The 21,658-nt window shown below is 39.8% G+C and overlaps 1 protein-coding gene across 1 annotated transcript in view; it reads left to right on the top strand.

The window, feature by feature from the left end:
- Nucleotides 1–607: 607 nt before the first annotated feature.
- Nucleotides 608–21,658, top strand: part of FHDC1 (FH2 domain containing 1) — a 32,745-nt gene continuing 11,694 nt past the window's right edge. The window contains exons 1-7 of the mRNA XM_075150584.1: nucleotides 608–1,240; nucleotides 8,240–8,301; nucleotides 8,873–8,975; nucleotides 17,558–17,643; nucleotides 17,729–17,829; nucleotides 20,536–20,606; nucleotides 20,709–20,816. Coding sequence (XP_075006685.1) covers nucleotides 758–1,240; nucleotides 8,240–8,301; nucleotides 8,873–8,975; nucleotides 17,558–17,643; nucleotides 17,729–17,829; nucleotides 20,536–20,606; nucleotides 20,709–20,816 — 1,014 coding nt within the window. The 5' untranslated portion in view covers nucleotides 608–757. The remainder of the gene's footprint in view (nucleotides 1,241–8,239; nucleotides 8,302–8,872; nucleotides 8,976–17,557; nucleotides 17,644–17,728; nucleotides 17,830–20,535; nucleotides 20,607–20,708; nucleotides 20,817–21,658) is intronic.

The following is a 21,658-nucleotide window of genomic DNA, read 5'->3' as shown; positions in this document are numbered from 1 at the left end:
GTAAGTTTATGCTCAGTGAACATAGAGAGTTTAGGGACTGCACGCTGTTTTTCCCTTATTGATAACTGTATGAAAAATACGAAGGCAAAAAAGCAGTACATTAGGCTAGATTGTTAAATCATCGACATATCGTTCGATATTTTAATGCAGCCTGGATTTAAGCCATGAATTAAAAGGATTCAAACAGGGTCTGTTTGATCCACTTAATCCAGTACCATAGTTAGTACTTATATTTTCTAACTATGTGTAATCACCTTAAAAGAAAATCTAAAATTACAAGTGGAATAATATTTGTTTGTTTTAATAATTTGAGATAAATATATTCTCTTACAAAATTGCACGGAACTGAGATTAATAGGTGCGTTTGGTATCTACTGTGGGCAATTTAAGAGGTATTCTTATTTTTATATATGTTCCTGAAACCTATTTGAAATCTTGGTGTGGATAAATTTTATACAGTTGCCGGGGGAAAGACTTTTGATTCACTAAAATTCCTTTCTGGATTAAAAACTTGATAGCTGTTATAGCTTAATTTTAGTCTTTTTTAAGCGCTAGGGACAATATCCAGTCTCTCTGATCTGAGTCTCCCTATTGTCCTTTGTTCTAGGTTGCGAGGATGGTACAGTCCCCTCCTGCGTTGCTACTGCTGACAGTCTAGAGCTTGAGAGAGCGTGGTATCAGTTGCTGCTGCACTCACTGTTCAATGTTTCAAAGCCATCCAAGGAAGTAACACTCTCCGCTTTGGAGAGGCCATAAAATGCATGTTATGAATTGTCTCTCCTTGGTCAATGATAAAGAAAATGGGGCTATTCCAGTTGCAACGGGATTAATGAACGAGGGTACGACGACAGCATCTCAACTTTCTCAGCCTGCAGCACCACTGCCCCCTCCGCCATGTCCCCTTGCCGGGACACCCCCAGCCCCTCCGCTCCCCCCGGGGATGCCGCCCCCACCACCACCCCCTCCTCCATTGCCTGGGCCAAACATACCTCTGCCTCCACAGCTGATAAATGGGCATGACAACCACGGCAAAAAAAAACGAATGCGGAGCTTTTTCTGGAAAACTATCCCTGAAGAACAAGTCCGTGGTAAAAACAATATCTGGACAATTGCTGCTAGACCACAGTATCAGATTGATACAAAGACAATTGAGGAACTTTTTGGGCAGCAGGAAGAAACCAAGCCTCAGGACCCCCGCAATCGATCTTTAAAGTCTTCATTTAAAGAGACTAAAGAGGAGGTAAGAATTGAAGTAAACCTCTCTTTTACATAATGCTGCAGGAATTGGTGTGAATTCTCACTCGCCTTTGTCTCTTTCTCTGTCATGTTTCATCCTTACGGCAAATTTTTCTTGATTTGAAGGAGAGGGGAATGACAGGGAGGATAAACTCTTTGTTCCTAGTGGCACACATTTGTTTTTCAAAGAGCTAAGAGTGTTTTATTATTTTAACTTGGTAAGTGCTGTGATTTGATCACCTGTTAAAATAAATATAAATAAGTGGAGGGAGCTGAAGGCATCTGTATTTACTCATGTTGGATAGCCCTTGAGTTTTCAGTGTGAAACATAGGTGTACTGTAACTTCTCTCTTCAGCTCTTCCACTATGTCTGCTGTGCAAACAAAATGTTCTACATGCAAACGTGCGCCAGGCGGGAGGGAAGAGAATCCTATTGCAAGGGTTAATGCTGTATATACCCTTTATGTCCTAGAGACATCAGGAAGGGAAGTACCAGTATGACAGCAAGAAAATAAAACGTAACATAGTGATTAAGGGAATTTGTTATTTAATTGAGATAATTCTAAAGTTTCAACTTTCATAAACTTTGCTTTCCTGCTAATGAAAACTTTATTTCCTCTACCCTGCTTTTTCTGGACACTAAAATAACCTTCCAAGGAGGTCTGAAGGTTGTTACTGATTTCTTTTCTGGTGGTGAGAAGGTATATACCAAGCACTTTCAGGTTCAAACACTCTCCGGTGATCTGATAAGTAGCTTTTCTAGTTCTTAAATCCTGATTTATAGACAGCCTCTTTGTGAAGCCTGAATTGAATTGTCTCAAGAGATCTTTCTGTGAAGTAATTGGAGGGTTGAAATGCAGATTTAATCACCAGCGTGTGTCTACATACATGTTAGCTTGTAAACAAAATACAGAGGGCACGGGGTTAAGAGGTGTAACCATGTATCAGTTTTTAGTGAGAAAACAGGGACTTGGAGTTGATGGTATCTTGCAGGATTCAGGAGGTGTCAAAATAAGATCAGCAGGGACAAGGTGAGAAACCAATGTACTGGTAGTGTGGATGTTGTATATAGACTAAAATAAGGGGTTTAAAACAGGCATGTGTATTGCAGACTCTGAAACCCTGACATCGGGAAGGAGTAATTGGGGCCATCGTCAAAGGTAGTCATTAACCTCGGCGCTGTTTTCGGGATATGTTCATCTCCGAATCAGGATTGCAGTGAGTGGACTTCCTGTACTGCAGAGACGTACACAACTCCGGCCCCACGTGTTTCCTTAGAAGCTCCCCCTTTCAGAACTGCCGTGTGGTGAAGATCTAGTTACAGTAAAAATGATGATAAGTTTCATAAACTGAGTGTGGCCCCTAGTGTACAGTAGCCGGGGCAGAGGAAACCCCAGCGTGCTCCAGAACTCACGCATTTTCATGTACAGCTTGAAACTCGGGGCATCCTGGGGAGGTTAAGAGCAGTGTTAGAGATTAAAATTACAGGCCTGCAAAACAAGGGTTTCTCCAAGATACAGTGCCTTGGAAACAAAAACCTGCCTTGCTACAAGTTAATGTTTTTGTGCATCCGTCTGGAGCTGATGCGGTGGTCCAGTGCATCTCTACTGCTTGATGCCTGTCCACCGTGGTTCAGGGCTCCCCAGGTGCCTTTGCACATGGCAGGCAGTGTGAGGCAACAGGACTTGCCTCTGAGTTATGCTACTTAAGTGCCAAAATGTTCAACACCGTTCCTGAGCTTTGTCAAGCATGCCACAGCAGTGTGTCAGACAGTGATGAGCAGTTTCTTGTGTACTAATGGACTTTGCAGTATTAGCTGCTTAGCAAGGAGGGAAGGAGATAATCTTGAAGAGCTATGTGTTATTGGAAGTGCGGAAGCACAGATACGCAACAGCTCACGTGCTTAACGTTACTACAGGCATCATTCAGCAAGAGTATGGAGATTTGAGGCATAGGCAATGTTTGTGATTTCCATCATCGGTGCTGTCAGCTGCTGCTCACTTACTTTAATGTGTGATGGTTATCGTCACTTCACTGTAGTAAAACCTGCGGAGGTTGAAAGGAGTTGGGGGCAGGCTAAGGTACGCAGCAGCCGGGTGACCTTGTGGAGAGTGTGTTAGCGTGGGCCTGAGGAAGCTGTGGTTCTGTTCCTGCCTGTGTCGCTGGCCTGTCAGGGGAAGGTGGACAAGACATTTTGTGTTTCAGTACCTCTATTCCTTTTGTGTAAAAAACAGTTGATTTTAGAAAGTGCTTTACGGTCTAGCAGTGAAAAATGTTCTTTGGCGTTTAAATAGTGGAATTAGTCTAGTTGGCGTAGTATGTCAACAACAAATTTTCAAGATAACTTCAAGTGCTTACATTCAAGTATCACTTAGATCCAAAGCTGAAAAAACCAGCACGTGTCCAAAGTGCTGTACAAAAGTGCATGGCCGGAGAGCCTGCCCTTTTGGCTCTGTGGGGTTCCCCTGGGTGCAGTGGCATAGCTTCAGTGGAAGTGGTGAAGAATGACTCTTCAGCCAGTGTTGAGGGCACTCCCCGAGAGACTGTGGTGGAGATAGGGCTTTCATACCTTCTCCAGAGATCGCTGTTGATTATGAAATCATGAGCAGTTTTGGAAAAAGCTCTCTCTTCATGTAGGAGCTTACAATACTGCATGTCCTTTTAATTCCTCACTCGCCAGTGATTTATACAGGGAATTTAGATGCCCAACTCAGGTCATTGAATCCCAATTCTGGAGGCTTAGGACTAAACATCATCATTATAACAGAAGTCCCTTTTGCGATTTGAGTCAAACTGCTACAGCAAATGCTTTCCTTTTTGTAAACAATCCCTCACCAAACCCTTAGGAGATTAATTAACATGTTTCCTTGACTAAAGGCTTAATTTGCCCTATGGTTTTGTGTAATTTGAGCTTCTGAAAAATAGGGGGTGCAGAGTTAAGTTTACACACCAATTTACTTTCCCCATTCTTTACTGGTGTCACAGTATGGCACAACACACACTCACCTAGGCTATAGCTAGCCAGGCAGCAGAGCGGGAAGAACAGCTTGTTGCCAGCCAAGGGAGCTGGTCTTGCTTTCTCCTTCAAACTGTCCCTCTGCTCCTGTCCCTCACCTCCCCCCATTTGTGTGCTGGCTCTGGCAGACATTGGACCCTCTGTAAACAGATTTAAGTAAGTAGCTCAGCAGAATGCTGTTGGGGTTTTTTATTTGTTTTCTACTGGAGTAGTTTTCTGCTATTTTAGTGAGTTTTGATGGCTTGAGAAAGGGTGCAGTGAATTCCAGAGCCTGCACAAGGAGTTAGTGAGAGGAGGAGAGAGAAGGAAATGGAAGGGGCAAACAGGATGTCTCTTCTCCCCTCTGCTACCCATGCCGTCTCTCTGTTTTCCCTGTGCTGGCTCTGATGCTCATTCCACCTTCTTGAGAGCTGATTCAACCTGTTAATCCAGCAGAGGACTAACACAGCAGAAAAACAATGAGATGAGTACCAGTGCCTGCCTAAGGGAAAGAGCAGGCTAGGAACGTGACAAGGGAGGATGACATGGAGCAGGACAGCCCTGTAGTAAGCTGCTAGGTTCGCCCTGCCGCACTGTGGAAGTGTACCCTTCCTCAGCCGCTCCAGGCAGCGCGTGTGGCTTGGAGAATAGAGGCCAAAATGTTAAACTCAACAGTGATGGTTAGTGTGTTGTAAAGTGAAGTGGAAGCTGAAGCAGGAAGTTGTTTATATCCATCCTAACCTCCAGCACTGAGCCTGCGCCATGAGCCTGTTCCGTGCTTGCTGTAATTTGTAAACTGTATCCCACCATGTGAAACCCCATTGTTCTTATCCAAAGAATAAATACAATGTTTTGCTTTCACTAATCTGTCATAAATCCACTTTGTCATGTTCCTGTTCCTCTTCCTCATTGACAATCTCATGGCAAGAAACTCCTATTGCATTTCTGAAGTCACTACAAAGTCAGTATTGATGTGGGGCTTTTTGTGTCTCCCAGAACACTCCTCTGAATCTTTCGTGTTGATTGCAAATTTGTGTCAGAGTTCAGGAGCAGATTTCCTCTTACCATCATCACAACTTCACCATGGTAGTCAAGCTAATTTTCCCCTTCCCTTAATATATCTAAAAAGTGAATATTTCACTGCTGGATTAACATTTGTCAAACTGATGCTGTTATTACCCCACATGATCTGTGCCTGCTGCAGATTGCAGAAATATGCTGAGTTGAATACTATGGTGATGAGAAACAGATTCACGAGTGTATCAGCTGTCCTTGCTTCGAAGATTGCGCTGTTTATGAAGGAGAGGTGGCAGGTGTGTGAGGCAGTGACACTTGCATTGGCTGGCAAAGTGTAGGTGTTGAGATGGTGCAAAGTATCTGAGAGAATTCTAGTATTTCCAGAGTAGGATAAACAAAAATTTAATAGCTTTCTCTGGCAGGAGAGTTGAAGAAGATGAGAATGGAGAAAGCTCTTCTGAATTTATCTAAAGTAAATCAGAAGAAACCATACGAGAGTTTTCTTTGGTATAGATAATCCCAGTGAGGCTAGGAAAGTCTGTTCTCAATTCTTAATTACAGTCCAGTGTAACTTTTTGAGTCAAGAAGCCCAAGGGTATTATTGGTGGACAGCACTTTAAAATCTCTTTAGGTGGCGAACAGAGATTTAGAACATGCTGTGCTGGTGTCAGTGCTGAAGAATTTATAAAAAGCTGGGGTAATGTTTAAAGGGTAAAAAGCAACAGCTTGGTGGGAAGTCATATTCAGACAGCTTTCTGCAAGGACAAAATCGAATGAAAGCTCGGTGGGGAAGAAGAGTAGACGTTATGAATGGATGTTAAGGCTAAGATCATGAATCTAATATGCAACTGAATGTGACATGAAAGATACGGTATTTGTGTGCAAGGGAGTAGGAACTTGTATTTATGGAGTATCTGCCAGGTTCCCCTTTTCTCCTCTTCACACTCCGATCTGGAAACTCCTTGAAGGTAGTTAAGTAATGACAGCTTTTTCAAACACTTTTGATAATCTTGAAGTGGACACCAAACAAAGAGTGACCAAAAACTGAGCCATGGGTTTTGATTGTGTGCTTGAACAAGAAATCGGAGAAAAAATAGAGTACAGTCATATAAAGAGCAAGAAGTGTCTCTAAGATCCTTGCACTTAACAACAGCTATGACATTTTTATGTTGTGCTGATAAGGCAAATGCAGCTGTATATGTTGCCATCTGTTGTTTTTCTTGGAGGGAAGATGTTAAAAAAATTCAGCTGGTGGTGAGTCTTATTGTAACAGTTACCGACTGTGACTGAAAATAATACGTACAGAAGGTTAACTGTGAATATGCTTTTAAAAAACCCAACAAACCAAAAGCCAAATCATGATGGCAAAGCTTGTAGGCTCAAGCTAGCACAGAGAAATCAGAGAATTAGGAGTGACCAAAGCAACTGGAGACTGGATCTGCAGTTTGAGAGGTCAGTGAGAGGTCCCTGCAGTAAAACATTTGAAAAAGATTAGATACTGCAGGGGGAGAGATAGTTGAACCTGTCCTATGTTAAGGGGCTTTCCCTTAATGATCTGTTGGGGACCTTTCAACTCCTAAGATAACAGGAGAATAAACGACAATCTGTCCTCTTATCTTTGCATATGCTAAAATTGAAGGGCTTCAGGCTAGCAATCATCTAATTAAAACTAATACGCTGATATTTCCTGTGTTTTCTAGTCTTTACTGGTTTCAGAAGAGAGGAAATTCCAAAATTTCAGAAAACTTTTGATTTTGATTCATTCTTTTCAGCAAATGAGGAGGCTGTCTCCTGGGTGTATGTTGAGGATAGCGCATTAATCATATCTATATTTTCACTGTCACCAGCTGGCTGCAGGCTAATTCAATTTTGTGATGATGCCAACGTTGCATTTATGTATGTATTTCTAATTTGTGCACTTTCACAGAGGTCAAGACACCTTTCCCGTTGTCAAAACCTCAAACGTCATGTGAGTCCAACAGCAGTCTTGAACATCTGTGTGTACTGAGTTGTTTTATTGTAGCTGTTGGGTGGCACTGTTAACGTGAAACAATTCTCTTGTCCTTGTAAATCTCATGACTTTTGTAGCTGTTATCACCAAAATAGCTGTGGTAAAATTTTAACCTTAAGGATACAATTCGCTAAAACAGGGTAGACATCTCGGGTTTGAACTTGTATGCTGTTACAGGAAGAAAAACTAGTATAAAAAGAATTAACACTTTTATGTAAAAATTTTTTAAAAATAAATTAGGGAAAAAAAAGTTGGGTTTTTTTTTGCCTTTGCTTAATCTCCAGAATTGTACACGTAAGATGATATAGCAAATCAACTTTAAAATATAAAGCGGGGGAGACTATTATTTTATTATGGGTTTCTGTTTGCTTCTAGATAAAGCAAACAGATTTGAGCATTATCTGTCTCAGGTTTTGATTCAACATCGACTTACTTGTCTTTCCATGGATCAGCGTGGCAGTTAGTTTGCGTGAATGAAATCAGTAGTGCGTACTGACCTCTGCTTAGAAAGCCCATCCTCACGTTTGTTACAAAACCTCTGAAATACGTGGATTTTGAAGTGTGGTGCTCGCTAACCATGGGGCATTCGAATGCCATACAACGTATTCCTTGATAAGCAACGTTTTGCAGTTGCAGCATTATGAAATAAGCAAGAATAATGTTTTTACTTTGTAATGAAATAGAACCTAGCTTGATTCCTTCCTTCTGTAAATGTTGCTATGTTTTTTTTGCTTCACTTGGAAAAAGGTGTTGTGGCTGTGCTGTGTATTTCCCTGGTAAAAACTAGTTCTACATATATATATTACTACATATAGTAATATATGATCTTTGTTGATAAGACGTGACTCTGTGTATTCATTTGGCCTGTGATTTGGTGGCAACTGCAAACAATTATCAGCAGCAATTTAAGAAATGATATCTGCATTATATGCTATTTTCTTAGGTATTGGTAGATTAATCTCTCTTGCTTTCTCTTTCAGGTTTCCATTTTGGATGCAAAAAGAAGTATGAACATTGGGATATTTCTCAAACAATTCAAAAAGTAAGATTTGATTTTTCCATGCAGCTAGTGCAAGCTACAGATGTGTGAAATTCTTTGTAGTTCTCATCAAATGTATTGTATATTGTGCTCTGTTCCTTGTGGAGTTTACAGTTCTATACAGGTTTGTCATAAGTAACTACATTTCATAATTCGTTTTCTAATATGTTTAGTTTTGAGTGCCATTACCACTTAGCACTAAACATTTAGAGTTTGCTACTGTTAACCTGTTGAAATGAGTTTTCAGGTATAGTTAAGGGAAGCCCTTATATCTCATGTAATACGGCATGAGAGCTGCTTTTCACTGGCTTCCTTTCTTTATAAAGAATTAATAGAAAGGGGTGAGGTGAAGAATTTTTTTTTTAAGTGCAAGCTGTTTCAATGCTATCTTTATTCACTGATAATGTTGCCCTTCAGTAAAGGCATCACTGAAAGTGGTGTTAGAACAGTGCTGCTGTGGACACTGATACATAACCTCATTATAATTCCTTTGAATAGCCCAGGCATGGTTCAATTTGTGTAACTATTCACCCTGCAAGTGTTAGAAATGTGTATGCTCAATTGTTTTTTCAAGGTCTGGTGAATCCATCATTGAAGATATTTATCATGGAAGAAGTGAGCCCTATGGTTCTGAACTGCTGCATGAATTTCTTAAATTATTACCAGAAGCAGAGGAGGTAAATAATGGTTTTACGTGGAACTTATTTTTTTTGTAGAGTTCTACTGCCTGGGATTCCAACATGAAGGTCTGTAAAAGAGGACTCCCAAAGCCTTCCTGAGGCCAGGGGATAGGAAACCACTGAGTGCAAAGGTTTAATCTTCGTTTGACATGTGGTATTGAGTGTAGTCATTCCCCTCACATCAAGTAATTTCACCTACTTTGAAGGTGCTTCTTAATGAAAGTAGTGATAAGGTATTTTTGTTTCTCCGATGTCCTTTATGACGTCCCTTTTGTCCCATAAACATTTTAGCAAGACTTGGAACCCTCCTGTGTGCAGATAACTCTGCCTGGGGGAGGGTCAGAAAACTCAGAATCAAAGTATATCCTAATGCAAACAAATTAAGTTTCACTTTGGCACCTGACTCATGCTTTCTCATTGCAGTGCCTATGAGTTGAATATTGGTAGCCCTATGCTACTGTCTCTTCTCCCTTCTGGTTTGCTGCCTGCTTGGGGCATCTGGGATCTGCCTGCTCTTGGGCCCGGGTCATTGGGTTCCAACAGGGCAGAAAGGCTGCTCCGCTGTGCAGCACCCATAGAATTTGCTAACATGGCTTACTGCTCCAAAGGAGACGTGTTAGAAGGCACAGAATTACCAGCAGCACCTTCTGCAATGTCTCTGTGCTCACCATACGACCAACATGCAAGTGCTGCTTTCTCCCCTCCCAGTCCCAACCTTCAAGTCCATTCATATGGTTAAGGAAGTAAAGCTTCATGGGCTGACCTGGGAGCCCTGCTTAATGATGCACAGTTCCTTGTCTGCTCATGTATTTGCACTGACCCATTTGTTTGTACTTGAGAGAAATGTATACCACAAACTTGATAAAATTAGAGTTGCTTGAGTGCTTCATATCAAAGTGATGGCTGAAACCTGGGAAATTGCTAGTTAATGTCCACATACAGATCAACCTCAACTCACATGCTTTACCACTTCAAGGTCATACTGTCAAAGCACTCCTTCCTCTGTGCAGCACCAAATCTCACATCCAGTCAACAGCAAAACACGTTGTATTATTTTGCTGTCAAATATATAACCCTAAATTGGGCTGCTTTTGCAGGCAATCTTGTAAAAACTGTGTTATGTTATTATATTTGATTAATATATTTTTTAGAGTTGGGGGATATCAACAAGTTGAAATGTAATTTATCCGAAAAAAAGAGGTGACAGTAGTTCTGGGAGCTCAAAACTATTCCCCCTCCCCTCCTTGTTTGAATTTCAGTACATATTCATGTATTTAAAGAGAATTTATCTCCTTCCTCTGAAAGAGTCAGACAGAGGAGAACAGTGAAGTACTAACTTAAAAGGAAGTGACTCCTAGTTAACTTTGTGTATATTCAGCAAATTAGACTGAAAGAAAGGGTTTTTTTCTTTTTTTCCTCTTTCTGGTTTAGATCTTGGTTGTCATTTTACGACAAGTAGAAAATCTTCCAAATAGCGTACTCCTATGTGATACAAATGTTGTAATTCAGCTAGAATTGTAATGTAAGTTGTTGAATTTTGTCAGAATTTTGTCTGCAGTACTCAGCTAGACGCTTTAGATATCCAGTAGGTGCTGCTAAGAGTGAAAAGGTATATTTATTTCCTAGTAGATGATTGGACAACAGGCCTGTCCCTCAAGGTAGTGGGGCCAGAGCACTTAAGTGCTTTTAAGGAGGCACTTGAGAAATTAATAGAAGAGATTTTATGGTGCAGAGGAGTATTAGAAATTAAGGGGCATTAGACATTAGATTGTTGCTGTTCCCAAGGGAAGGCTGGCAAGAGGCTTGTTCCCAGCATGCAGGTATTTGTATGTATTTAATTAGTTCCATGCTTCAGAAATCTCATTGCTCACCGTCAGGAAAAGGAAAGACCCCCTTTCTCTTTGTTATTCTCCCTGTAATTGTTTAACTTCTTGGGAGTTTTCCCTGTGAGAGCTGGAGTGGGGAGGCAGGACAGGGAGAAGATCCTGAGTGTGAGGAACTGATGCTTCTGCTGGTACGGAAAAATGTTTCAGTGCCTCCATGTCCTCATGCTTCAAGTCTTCAAAGTGGGTCCAATAACTTGTTTACTACTGTGGCTCCTAAAATTTTAGAGTAGTCAATTAAAAAATTTGTTCTCTTTAGGAGCCTCAGAGCTTTTGTTGTTCGTCTTTCTCAGCATTTTTTTCCCCTAAATATATTTTCATTGTTCTCCGTGTATGTCCCCTTCTTTTTTGTTAGTTTATTATCTGCCTCCTAGTCTGAACACCTGTCTCCTGGAATAATGATTCACCGTTTGCTAAAGGGAAGCCAGCAGAGCTATGCCGTCCCTCTCCACATACAAATAACCCAAATTCACTAGACACATGAGATGAAGTGGTGTTATTTGTTCTGCTGTTCCCTATTCTGTTTAATAGACCCTAATTTCTTTTTGATCTGGTTGTCGTATTGCATGAGATAGCTTTAGCAAGGTGTCATCACATTGGCCTGTCCCTGCAGAATGTTGCAGCCATCCTCAGCAAGGTTTCCGTGGGATTACCCTTAGATACTTCCCATTCTCCTGAAGACCTGCTTTGTTGTTGTAGGGTTGAGAATTACTCTGAGCAGAGACTTAAGCAGTTCCTAAAAGGTTAGTTGTTATTCAGTTACCAGTGCTAACTGTCTTGGTGTAACCATGGGTGGGCTTCTGCAGTTCCTCTTTGTGTACTCTTCTTTTCAGCAGCTCAGGTATTTACAGTCACATTTCCCAGTAGCACAATTGTCTTGCAGGTTGGAGTGAGAGCCAAGTACCCCCTGCCAGGCATGTGCCCCACCCCAATAACTGGGTTTGGAGATGTCTTCTATTTGTTCTTTTATACGGTACCATAAATCCTTAGTTTGTAAAAGTGAAAGGAGGGAGAGAGGAACACCATTCCTGGTCACAGCTGTAGAAAGGGCAACTCTGGACCGTCACGTTTCTTCTTTTTTACCAACAACCTTTACGTTTATCTAGTGTGAATAAACATTGGCTTTATACTCCAATCTTATCTTACCTGGAAGTGTTGTGATATATAGTCACATGACCTGAATGTTGCCCTGGTCACCAGTTTGACGTATGTGACATATTTTACATCATTTTAGTCCGTATTATCTCAGGTACCTGATGGACGTTCCAGTGTCTTTGAGATGGAACAGCTTTTTGACAATGGAGGCTAAGTACTCAGGATAACAAATACATTTAACATCTGTTGTCTTTAAAATTATTCTTTCTTTTTGCAATATTGTAATGTGGCAACTCTGTTTACATGCAGAAATAGGTGTCAGTACTAGTAATTTTCTAGCTGTTTTCTATGAAAAATCCCAACAGCTATGAAAGCTGTTGGGATTTTTGTGTATACATGACAAATACTGGCTCTTTGCGGGATGTTTTTGTCAAACTGAATAAGACTATTATTGAAATATTGGCACTGCTGTGAAGTCTTTTGTCAAACTGAAAACGTTTGGGTATTTTCAAATGTTTAATTTGAAAAACTTGACAAGTTCTTGAAGCTGGCAAACCTGGAGCTTGCTGCAAGGTTCCACTCAGTGTTTTGTTCAGGGATGTGGGTGTGGCACCAGCCTAGCCATCACACAGTGGTTAAAAAAAAAGACCAAGAAAAGGTATAAAAATTCTCAATACATTAACAAGTAAGATAAGATGACTGATTTTGTGTAAGCCTTGCTAGATGTCCTGCAGTTTGTACCTTACTGTGGTTAGCAGTTTTGTAAGAGGAAGAAGTGCCTATTTGGAATCTCCTCTGCTTCATCCCTTTTGCAGCTCATTTATTTTTCCAGGGAGCCTTTGTCTTGACTGAAGCAATGGCCTTCTGTGCTATATCACTTCTAAAAAGAATCCTAGCTGTTTCTTAACGATATCCTGTTAAAATGGCTGACAGCTGTCATTTACTGGCATCCTGACCAAAGCAGAGGTGAAGCTTTTAGCTGCTTGTATGTGCATATCATCGCACTCTTCAGCAGGCCCAGACTGGTAAAAGTTGAGAGAGTCCAGTGTTTAACAAGCTAGAATAGCCAGAATTTGTACTTTAAATATATACAGAAGAGAGCATATCATACTGCTAATCAGCCCACCCACACACGTGCACACCCAGGTTATCAACACAATGTCTTAACTTCCTTTATAATGTCTCAAGCCTGTCCTTTGCTTGTATACTCTGTTTTAAAACCCTAGTCATCTGTCACCTGCTTTACTGGAATTGTTTCTGTCTGTTAGCTCTACCATTTTCAAACCATGTTTGAGTAGTTAACTGCCCCCTCCTTTCCTCAGCCATGCTGTATATGGCTGACCATCCTTCATAGTTTTCATCTCCTGCTTCCTTTTTTGCCCGTTATGATAGCTGCAGGTTTTTCTCCTTTTCTTTTTAGCATTTGCTGATAGAGGTTTGCCATGGCCCAGGCATGCGCTCCATGGTGCCTCCCCACCTAATACATTAGCTGCTTTCCCACGTGCCCTTGTAGTTGGATTCCACTGTGATGCTTTTGGGGGTTTTGGTATTTTTTTAACTCTGTTTTTCTTTAGTGCCCTGAATTTTTGCAATCATATGGAAATATTAAACAAAAACAGAGAAAATGTTTACTCCTCTGGACTATTGCACTTGGCTTTACTTATTTATTTGTAACATGGGGAATATTTGACTTATTTAATCGGAATGCGGGGAAATACTTAGTTACAAGTATATATGAGGATGAGTGGTGTACTGATTTATACTCTTCTTCGAAGATCCTGCATAGGAGTGCAACATACCTGTTTTATGCCATAAAGTAAAATCCCACTAGTTGTAAATAAGTGCTACTCGTAGCTCGAAAATGGCTGAAAACTTGAGTGGCAGGAATGCAGTAGCTTTCCTGTATGTGAGGAATAATGAGATACTTGCAATAGGCATATCTACTCCAATTATTCACAACTCAAATCAAATATCAAGCTTTCTCTGTTTTCTAACTGTTTTTAAAATGAAGCAAATTACATATGTGAGAACCTTCTGTATCTAAAATCTGATTTAGTGTGCATGGGCATGCATGGACAGTGCAAATGCATATTGCATATACAAATATAATGAAAAATTAAATTAGTAGCTCTGCGCCCGATTTGAGTAATACAGAACTGAGCATACAATGTAATTATGCTGTCTTGCATGTATAAGTTACACTGCCATATCTTGGTACGTGGCTGCATACTATTGTGGAAGAGATTTTGTTGTGCTTGAAGAGAGGAGGTCAAGGCCAGAACTGATAGAGTTATTCATTGTGATTTTAAAATAAACTACATTTTTTAGCTCCTTTGTGTTCTCAGAGTAATTATAAACCTATCTACTATATCTGTAATATGATTAATAGTGAACATTATTGTCAATTCCCATAGTTTCACTGCAGTTCCTGGCTGGATTTGGTATTTGAATTTGACCTCCACTTCTAGGAGCCATCAGATAATCTCAGTTCTCTTTGGGAAGACTTGGACAACATGGCTGCAGAGAGAAAAGGCCAATCCCACGGGCTTTTGAGTAGCCTCCCTTGGAACGTGTAGGGGCAGCCATCCAAAACATGTTTCAGTAATTTTTAGCTTTGGGCTTCAGAAGCTGTTCTTTTAGTTCATAGGTAGTGTCAAATAACTTTTTTTTTTTCTCCTACTTCATGGTGAGATAACTGGTCTTTTTCAATTACGAAATTTGTAATAAAGACAGAACACAAAATAAATTGTTGTCCTAACTTTACCTTAGCTATTCCCCAGACTATTTACTATTTTAAGGCCAAGTTAACAGAGGATTTACTCTCCTGTGTCGAAAACTCGGACACGTACGGAGAACCAGGCTATGCTGTGCTGAAGTCCAGGATGAAAAGGACCTTATAACTCTTTTGTGCTTCTGTTTGTGGAATGGGTCACTATCCTCCACCTTGCTTGGGTTTCGGACTTGTCAGGTGAGCTTCTTTGCTGCTTCTTATAAAGATAGCTTTGGACATCTAAGGCAAAGGCAGTGGGGGTTAAGATGGCTGATGTGGGCTGGAAAAAGTGTAACTAGGTGGTGAGCACATCTTTGTTTTAAGGCTGATTAGACAGACTGTCTTTTGGGTTGACTACTTGCCCCAAGCTTTTTCCATTGTGACATTCACACCCCATCCTACACATCAGAAGGCAGCCTCATCAGTGTCTTCTGTTGTGCATTTATAGGAAAGTTCCTCCTCTGGATGAATTCTAGGATTTAGTACTCCCTTGTACCACTCCAGGCATTTTTCCTAATATAATAGGGTAGAAGAAAGAGAATTTCATCCAGTGCCTTTAAAATTAACATTCCACATAGATAACATTGATTGCTACTTACTGTCAAAAGTATATTTAAATACAGTACAGGTAGCATAAGTTAATATTCCTGTGAGTATCTCAGGATCTCTTATTGTTCACTTTTTGTGCATTTAAATCTTAAAATTGCATCTTCCTATAATTGCCTGTGGTTTATAAGATCCTGATTTTGGTGATTTGGGGTGGGGTTTTTGGTGGGCTGCGTTTCTTTTTTTCTCCCCCTCCCCCCACCCCAAATCTGAACACCTGTATCCTTTTCAGGCAAACTTTGATATTTGCAACATACTAAAATGGGGTTGAAGAATTTACAATTTTTGTTGTTTAGGTTGCAGACCGCTACTTTTTGGAAGCTAGGTAAGGAACACCTGCAAAGACTACCTGAGATAGTAGATGTCTCCCACTCCCCACTTCATGATGTAGGAAAAAGTGTTCATTTTGGTTTTGTTTCTTACTCGTTTAACACCTTAGAAATATCAGGAATGTCAAGTCTGGTCTTTCCTGTTTTTTTTTGGCAGACTTCTTGAATGACTCTGTAAATTAGGAGTTTTCTCAGGCCTCAAAAAAATGGGTATGCTGTTTATCTTTAGAAGCAGCTTTTGTCTGAGTGTCTTGAGTTAAATGGGGGGTGGTGGTGTTAGGACATGGAGTTACATAGCCTGAATAAAAATTGCTTGTTGATTAGAATTCTCTTTCTCGGTCATAAGTTTTTGTTGGTTTTTTGTGTGTTTTTTTTTTTAATTTGAAAAGGCAGTTTTTTCTATTCTGGGTTTAATTTGTAATTTTTGTTTCCTCTTTCTTAATGTGCTCTCAACATTTCTATTTTTTTATGATGTGGAAAAAGAATGGGAATAAAGCAGAACGAAGCTGTTAAAAGAATCCTTTTCTTCTGCTAGTCCAGAATGTATTTTAAATCCCCGATTTAGCATAGCGTATGTTGTCTTTCACTACAAATCAGTTACTTTTTTACTGTGAAAGCGGAAAAAAACATTAAGTGATTAATTTGGAGCCCAATGCTTTAAAAAACCTGTGGATATCTTGCTAAATCATAGCAACCTGATAACTGTTGATGCCCTGATGTAGTGTGCCTCTCTCCAGGATAGCTTAATATGCTTTCTAAAACTGAAGACCATCTGTGTAAATGTGGTTGTGAACGGGCTTTAAGTGTAATGTTATGAAAAGGAAGGATGATGGGCTGGTGTGTAAATCAGTGGAAACATACAACTGATACTGGGTGTGAACTTGTTGGTTGAATGAAGAAATAGTGTAATTGAGAATGAGCGCTGCTTTTGGACACAGTTGCTGTGTTGGAAGATGTGGAAGAAATTCCAGTTACACTTAAACATATGTGCATGTATTTTCCAGTTCTTCTATATAAACAAATAGTAAGTATGTGGGCAGATCAGTGGCTTCCAGATCATGCAAATTTATGGATTTTGGTGGAGCTGGGAAGGAAGATCGACAAAATTAATGCAGTGGTATTTCCTTTGCATGTAAATGGTGTTCTCAAAGTACTGACAACAAATAACTTAAAATGCAAGATTGCATTTATCTTTAAAATATTTCGTATGAATGAAAAAAAAAACAAATTCAAGCGCATGAGGTTTATCCCTTAAGAGAGTTTTAGAGGAAATGGTTGAAGCAAGTTATCTGGGAAAAAAATCAGAACTTAAACCTTAGCTGCATTGTGCCGAAGAGATCTAGGCAGTCCTATGCTGGAAATGCAGAACACAATTAACTTTAAGCTAGCCTAAGTGTATATCACAGTTGTTGAAGAGTTGAGGATCATTTTTCAGATCATCACTTAAGCAGCTATTTCCTGGGTGAACAGCTAAAGAACAGCAAATGGATCAGTCGGAAAGAAAAGAGCCAATTCTCCCGGGGAACCTGGAACAGCAGTGTCCTAAACATAGTGATGAGAGCAATCATTGATCAGAAATCAGAACGATGAATCGGAAATCAGAAATCATTGATCAGAAATCAGAATCACCAATCAGAATGATGGCATTGTATTTTTTCTGCTGGACTGTGTAACTAGGCTTTTGGGAGAAGAGTGATGTTACTGCTTTTATTTTTTTGTGATTGGGCTGTGTGCAAATTACAGGAGCTTGGACAGTGAAGCCATTCAGTCAGTCACTGAGTGGACTCTCTAATGCCTCCTGTTAAATTTACTGCTTTTCAAGGTGTTTCCTTCCAAAGTCAAGTTAATCTTGATCTTTGATAAAATTCTTTGCTAGTGTTTTTTTCTCTTTTCTAGGTAAAGAAATTAAAAGCCTTTGATGGAGATGTATCAAAACTGTCTCAAGCTGATTCCTTCATGTATTTACTAATCCAGGTGCCAAAGTAAGGAGATAGTAGGTTTATTCTGTTCACAATAAATGTTCTCTTTTGGCTGTCAGTTCTAAACCTGTTTGTTTGTGTGCTCCAGCTATGCTCTTAGGATTGAAGCTATGGTGTTAGAGAGGGAGTTCTCACCCTCCTGTGCTTCTCTACAGGATGACATGAAAATTATAAGACGGGCAACAAAAGGTAATTAAGCATGTTGGGACATGCATAATACTCTTGTTTTTGTTAGCATGTTAATTAGTCTGCATTATGAAGACTAGAGCTTGAATTTCAGGTACCTTAGCTATTAAAAGGAAGCTAACTCCCCTCTGACAAATGCCATCAGGGTGTGCCTGGCGAATCTTTGCTTCCAAAATCAAAAATCTGGAGACTTTGGACACACTAGCAATGAGTTCATGACCAAAGCCTACAAGCAGTGTATCCAAAACTGACAGAAGCAAAGGTGTCCATGGCCAAATAAGGATAAATCATCTCTTGAGTACAGTTTGCTCATTCATGCATTGCTGTCTCTCTGATTGAGTGCGGTTGTTCCACCTCTCTGCTCACTCTTTTAGAGATCCATAGAGAAAATCACTGTATACTTTCCAAATTTCTCTATATGCTGTTGCCTTTTGAGGTAGCGGTATTGATGGGCTAAAATCTTTATTGTAGAGACTTAATACTATTGCTACTCCTTTGTTTTCTGTTTTTGTTCTCTATATTTCTCTACATTTCTCTTTTGTTCTCTACATTTCACAAGTTTTGAAATGTTGCAGCTGGTTATTCATAAGGTAATCTGCTGTCTTCTACTCTGCAGGAAAATAGTTCATTTCCTGGTTTCAGTTAAACATTAATGCTGACTTTTTCAAATGCCTTGAGTACCTATTTGTCCTGTTCCTCAATGTGAAATTCCTACTTCATGCTTGCAATTTTTTTGACAGGCTACTAAAGCACTGTTTAGACTGCTTCTAGTGGTACAAAAAGGCACAGTAGTAAAAATATTCAACTATGAGCACCAGTGCTTAGGATAGTCATTTTTAGTGAAAGGAAAGGGAGAAAAGCCTGGTGTGTTTTTCCCACCAGTGGGGATTGAACTAGTCCTTCCTGACTCAGAAAAATGTGCCTTAGCTTAGGCTGAGGTTTGAGTTTGGCCTTTTATTGGGATCTCTTTCAAATCATTGTTCTTTGTGTTTTGAGCAACAGACATATGTGAGGGAATATGTTATGTATAAAAGCAGCCGCGCCCTGTTGTCCTTCATGTCCTTTACCCAGGACATCTGTGAACTGATGAATTCATTCCTTCCAGAGGAGATGCTTTGGTCTCCAGCTCCTGCATCAGGCCAGTCATGCAAATCAGACTGACTGAGTCTTCCCTGTTTTCAGTCCACTTGTGTCATGTGCTCTTCTCCATTTGGTCTTTTCACTTCAGGGTTTGTTGATTGCCCGAAGTTGTTTAGGAATTACGTCTACTTTTCTGTTCCTATCTCCTATGTTTCTTTCCTTGTAATTAAGCTGAGAGAATATTTACTTAAATTCTAATGCTGATAATCACTAAGGGTTAGGATGGTCTAAATAGCCTGACGGATTCTCATCTAGCCTGCAAATGGATGTATCTCATAGTGACGCTGAGTAGGCTCTTACTATGCAAAATCTTTAGAAGTTGCCTTCTCCTCTTGGCCTTATGAAATTTGGTATTCTCTTTTGTATTCTCTCCTCTTTCTTCCTCCTTGCTTCCTCACCTATAGCTTGTTAGATCAAAGGTTATTTAATTAGGTCTATGTTTTTAGGCTGCTAATACTGAAATCCAAAGATAGAAGGGCTGTCTGCTTCTGCTTCCAAAATGATAGATTAGTGTATTGTGTTGAGCGGTTAAATGCAGAGTAAATTATAGAATGTGAATTTCGAAGCAAAATAGTTTTTAAAAGTATTTAGACTGCAATCAAAAAGATTCCACCTTTTATTATGTTCATCAGTGTAAAATATAACACCTTACATTAAAACCAGCTCAGGTTAATTTTCTTGCCATGTGGGCACTTGCAAATTTGGAGTTATTTGGTTTGCTGTGCCACTTGGGTAATGCTAATTTATTAACTCTTTACAGTTCTGAATTTCTGTATCTTATTTCTAAGGCACTCCCTCTGGTGACTTTTAAGCACATGTATTTTTTGTGTTCATATGTGGCTGGGTGAAAAGGTGTATGAATTCAGATAGAACACTACTGTGCATTTTGCAAAAAATGGAAATATGTGCAAAGCAGGCTTCTGTGATGGAAAAGCTTTAAAAGGCAGTTTTATTACATTTGACTCTTTGCATCACACTGGATATAACTTTGTGCTAAATCATCTTTGATGTAACTGAAGTAAAATAAATGCTGCTCTGAGTTGGTGATCATACAGAAATAAAATGATGATTCATAGCGGGAGTGGGATAAGCAAGGAAAATTTAAACATTGCCTGTTATCTTTTCAGGCCTGATGGCTAAGTCTCCCAAAAAAAGAATAATTTTTCAAAAGCCCAATCCCGGCAGATGGCAAATGGATCCTGCAGGGTGCAGAACACTTGCCTCACGCTGGAATTAGTAGGTGGTGAGGATACTTAACCACTTGCATGAGACACTTTGCACATTGCAGGATTAGGCCCCAAATGTTTTGTTAGCTGCTGGGGGTTGCCTTGGAAATACTACACTTGCTAAGCTAAGGTCTGAACATATACTTGAGGTTTGTCAACTGTGCTTGTGAATTTGAATTATAAAGTACCATTTTTTCCCCATGACCTTTTCAGTTTGTTGTAGTTTCCTGTTAAAATAAAAATTTTCTCCTTTAAAAGCTTGAGATGAAGTAGAGTTTAGTAAATGACTGTGTATATTTCTAAACAAACGATTGTTAGACAGCAATTTTCTTGTTCCTTACAGAGTTAATGACTTGTGAGGAACTGCATTCCATATTGCACTTGGTCCTTCAGGCTGGGAATATTATGAATGCGGTAAGTGACATCCAAAATGGAGACGGCTGATTGACCAAACTTCCTTGTTAGTATTGCAGTCCATTGATGTCATGCCTCAGCTGTGTGCTCGTTTCTTTTTAGGGAGGTTATGCTGGCAATGCTGTTGGATTTAAACTGTCGTCACTGCTCAAGCTGGCGGACACAAAAGCAAACAAACCTGGGATGAGTCTGCTGCATTTTGTTGCTCTGGTATAGAAAAACTATTTTGCTGGTATAAGCAACCGCTACAAAAGTAGAGCCATAGATGATAGACAATAGAAGGGGCCATGTGCCTCAGAAAAAGCAGCTTTTTTACAGCTTTGATCCTAATCTTCACCTTTCTTCTCCTGCCACAAAATTCACCAGTTTACCTATGTCTGGTCATCCTATCCAGAAACCCATGGAAAACTTAAGTTTTTTATATCATATAAAAGCTTGCCTTCATCTAACTTCCTTACTGTAGCTTTTTTCTTATTGTCCTGAATTCTTACACTGTGGAAGTGGCTTATTTTGATAAATATTCTTTCAGTCTTCCTGTTGAATCTTTTGAGCAGCATTTTTGTTAGAGGTTTTTTTTTTTCCTCCCTCGGTGACTGACGTGTATTTTTAAAGCTGCTGCAGACTTTTTTCAAGTTCTTTTTCCTTCTTTTCAAACTTCTTGATTTTAGAAGGGAGAGAATTTAAATGCTTCTATATGTGACTTGGGTTATCTGTGTACAAACTGGCTTAACAGATTTCCAGTCAGCTAACAATAGGGTATTAATTGATGTTTGTGCAGGAAACATCGTATCTGCTCGAACAATGGGCATCAGTAAATTGTTCTTTCCCTGACATTCCCTATTAATACATGTGGCTTGTGTTCACTAGCAGCTATTATTGTACACTGCAAAATGGAAGCTGTTGTTCAAAGTTTCCAGTTCTGATCCCTGCCTTTCGTTAAGGGGTGTCCTCCACTCAGTTGTGTTAGGATTGAACGGGAAGAAAAACAGTGCAGGAGAGAAAAGTTTAAGTGCCCTCTCAGAGGCTTTAGAACTGCTGGACTTAGGGACTTC

Source organism: Calonectris borealis, chromosome 4, assembly GCF_964195595.1.
Source record: "Calonectris borealis chromosome 4, bCalBor7.hap1.2, whole genome shotgun sequence".
Classification (NCBI taxonomy): Eukaryota; Metazoa; Chordata; class Aves; order Procellariiformes; family Procellariidae; genus Calonectris; species Calonectris borealis.
The sequence above is the reverse complement of the archived record's forward strand: the minus strand, read 5'-3'. Positions and strand labels throughout refer to the sequence as shown.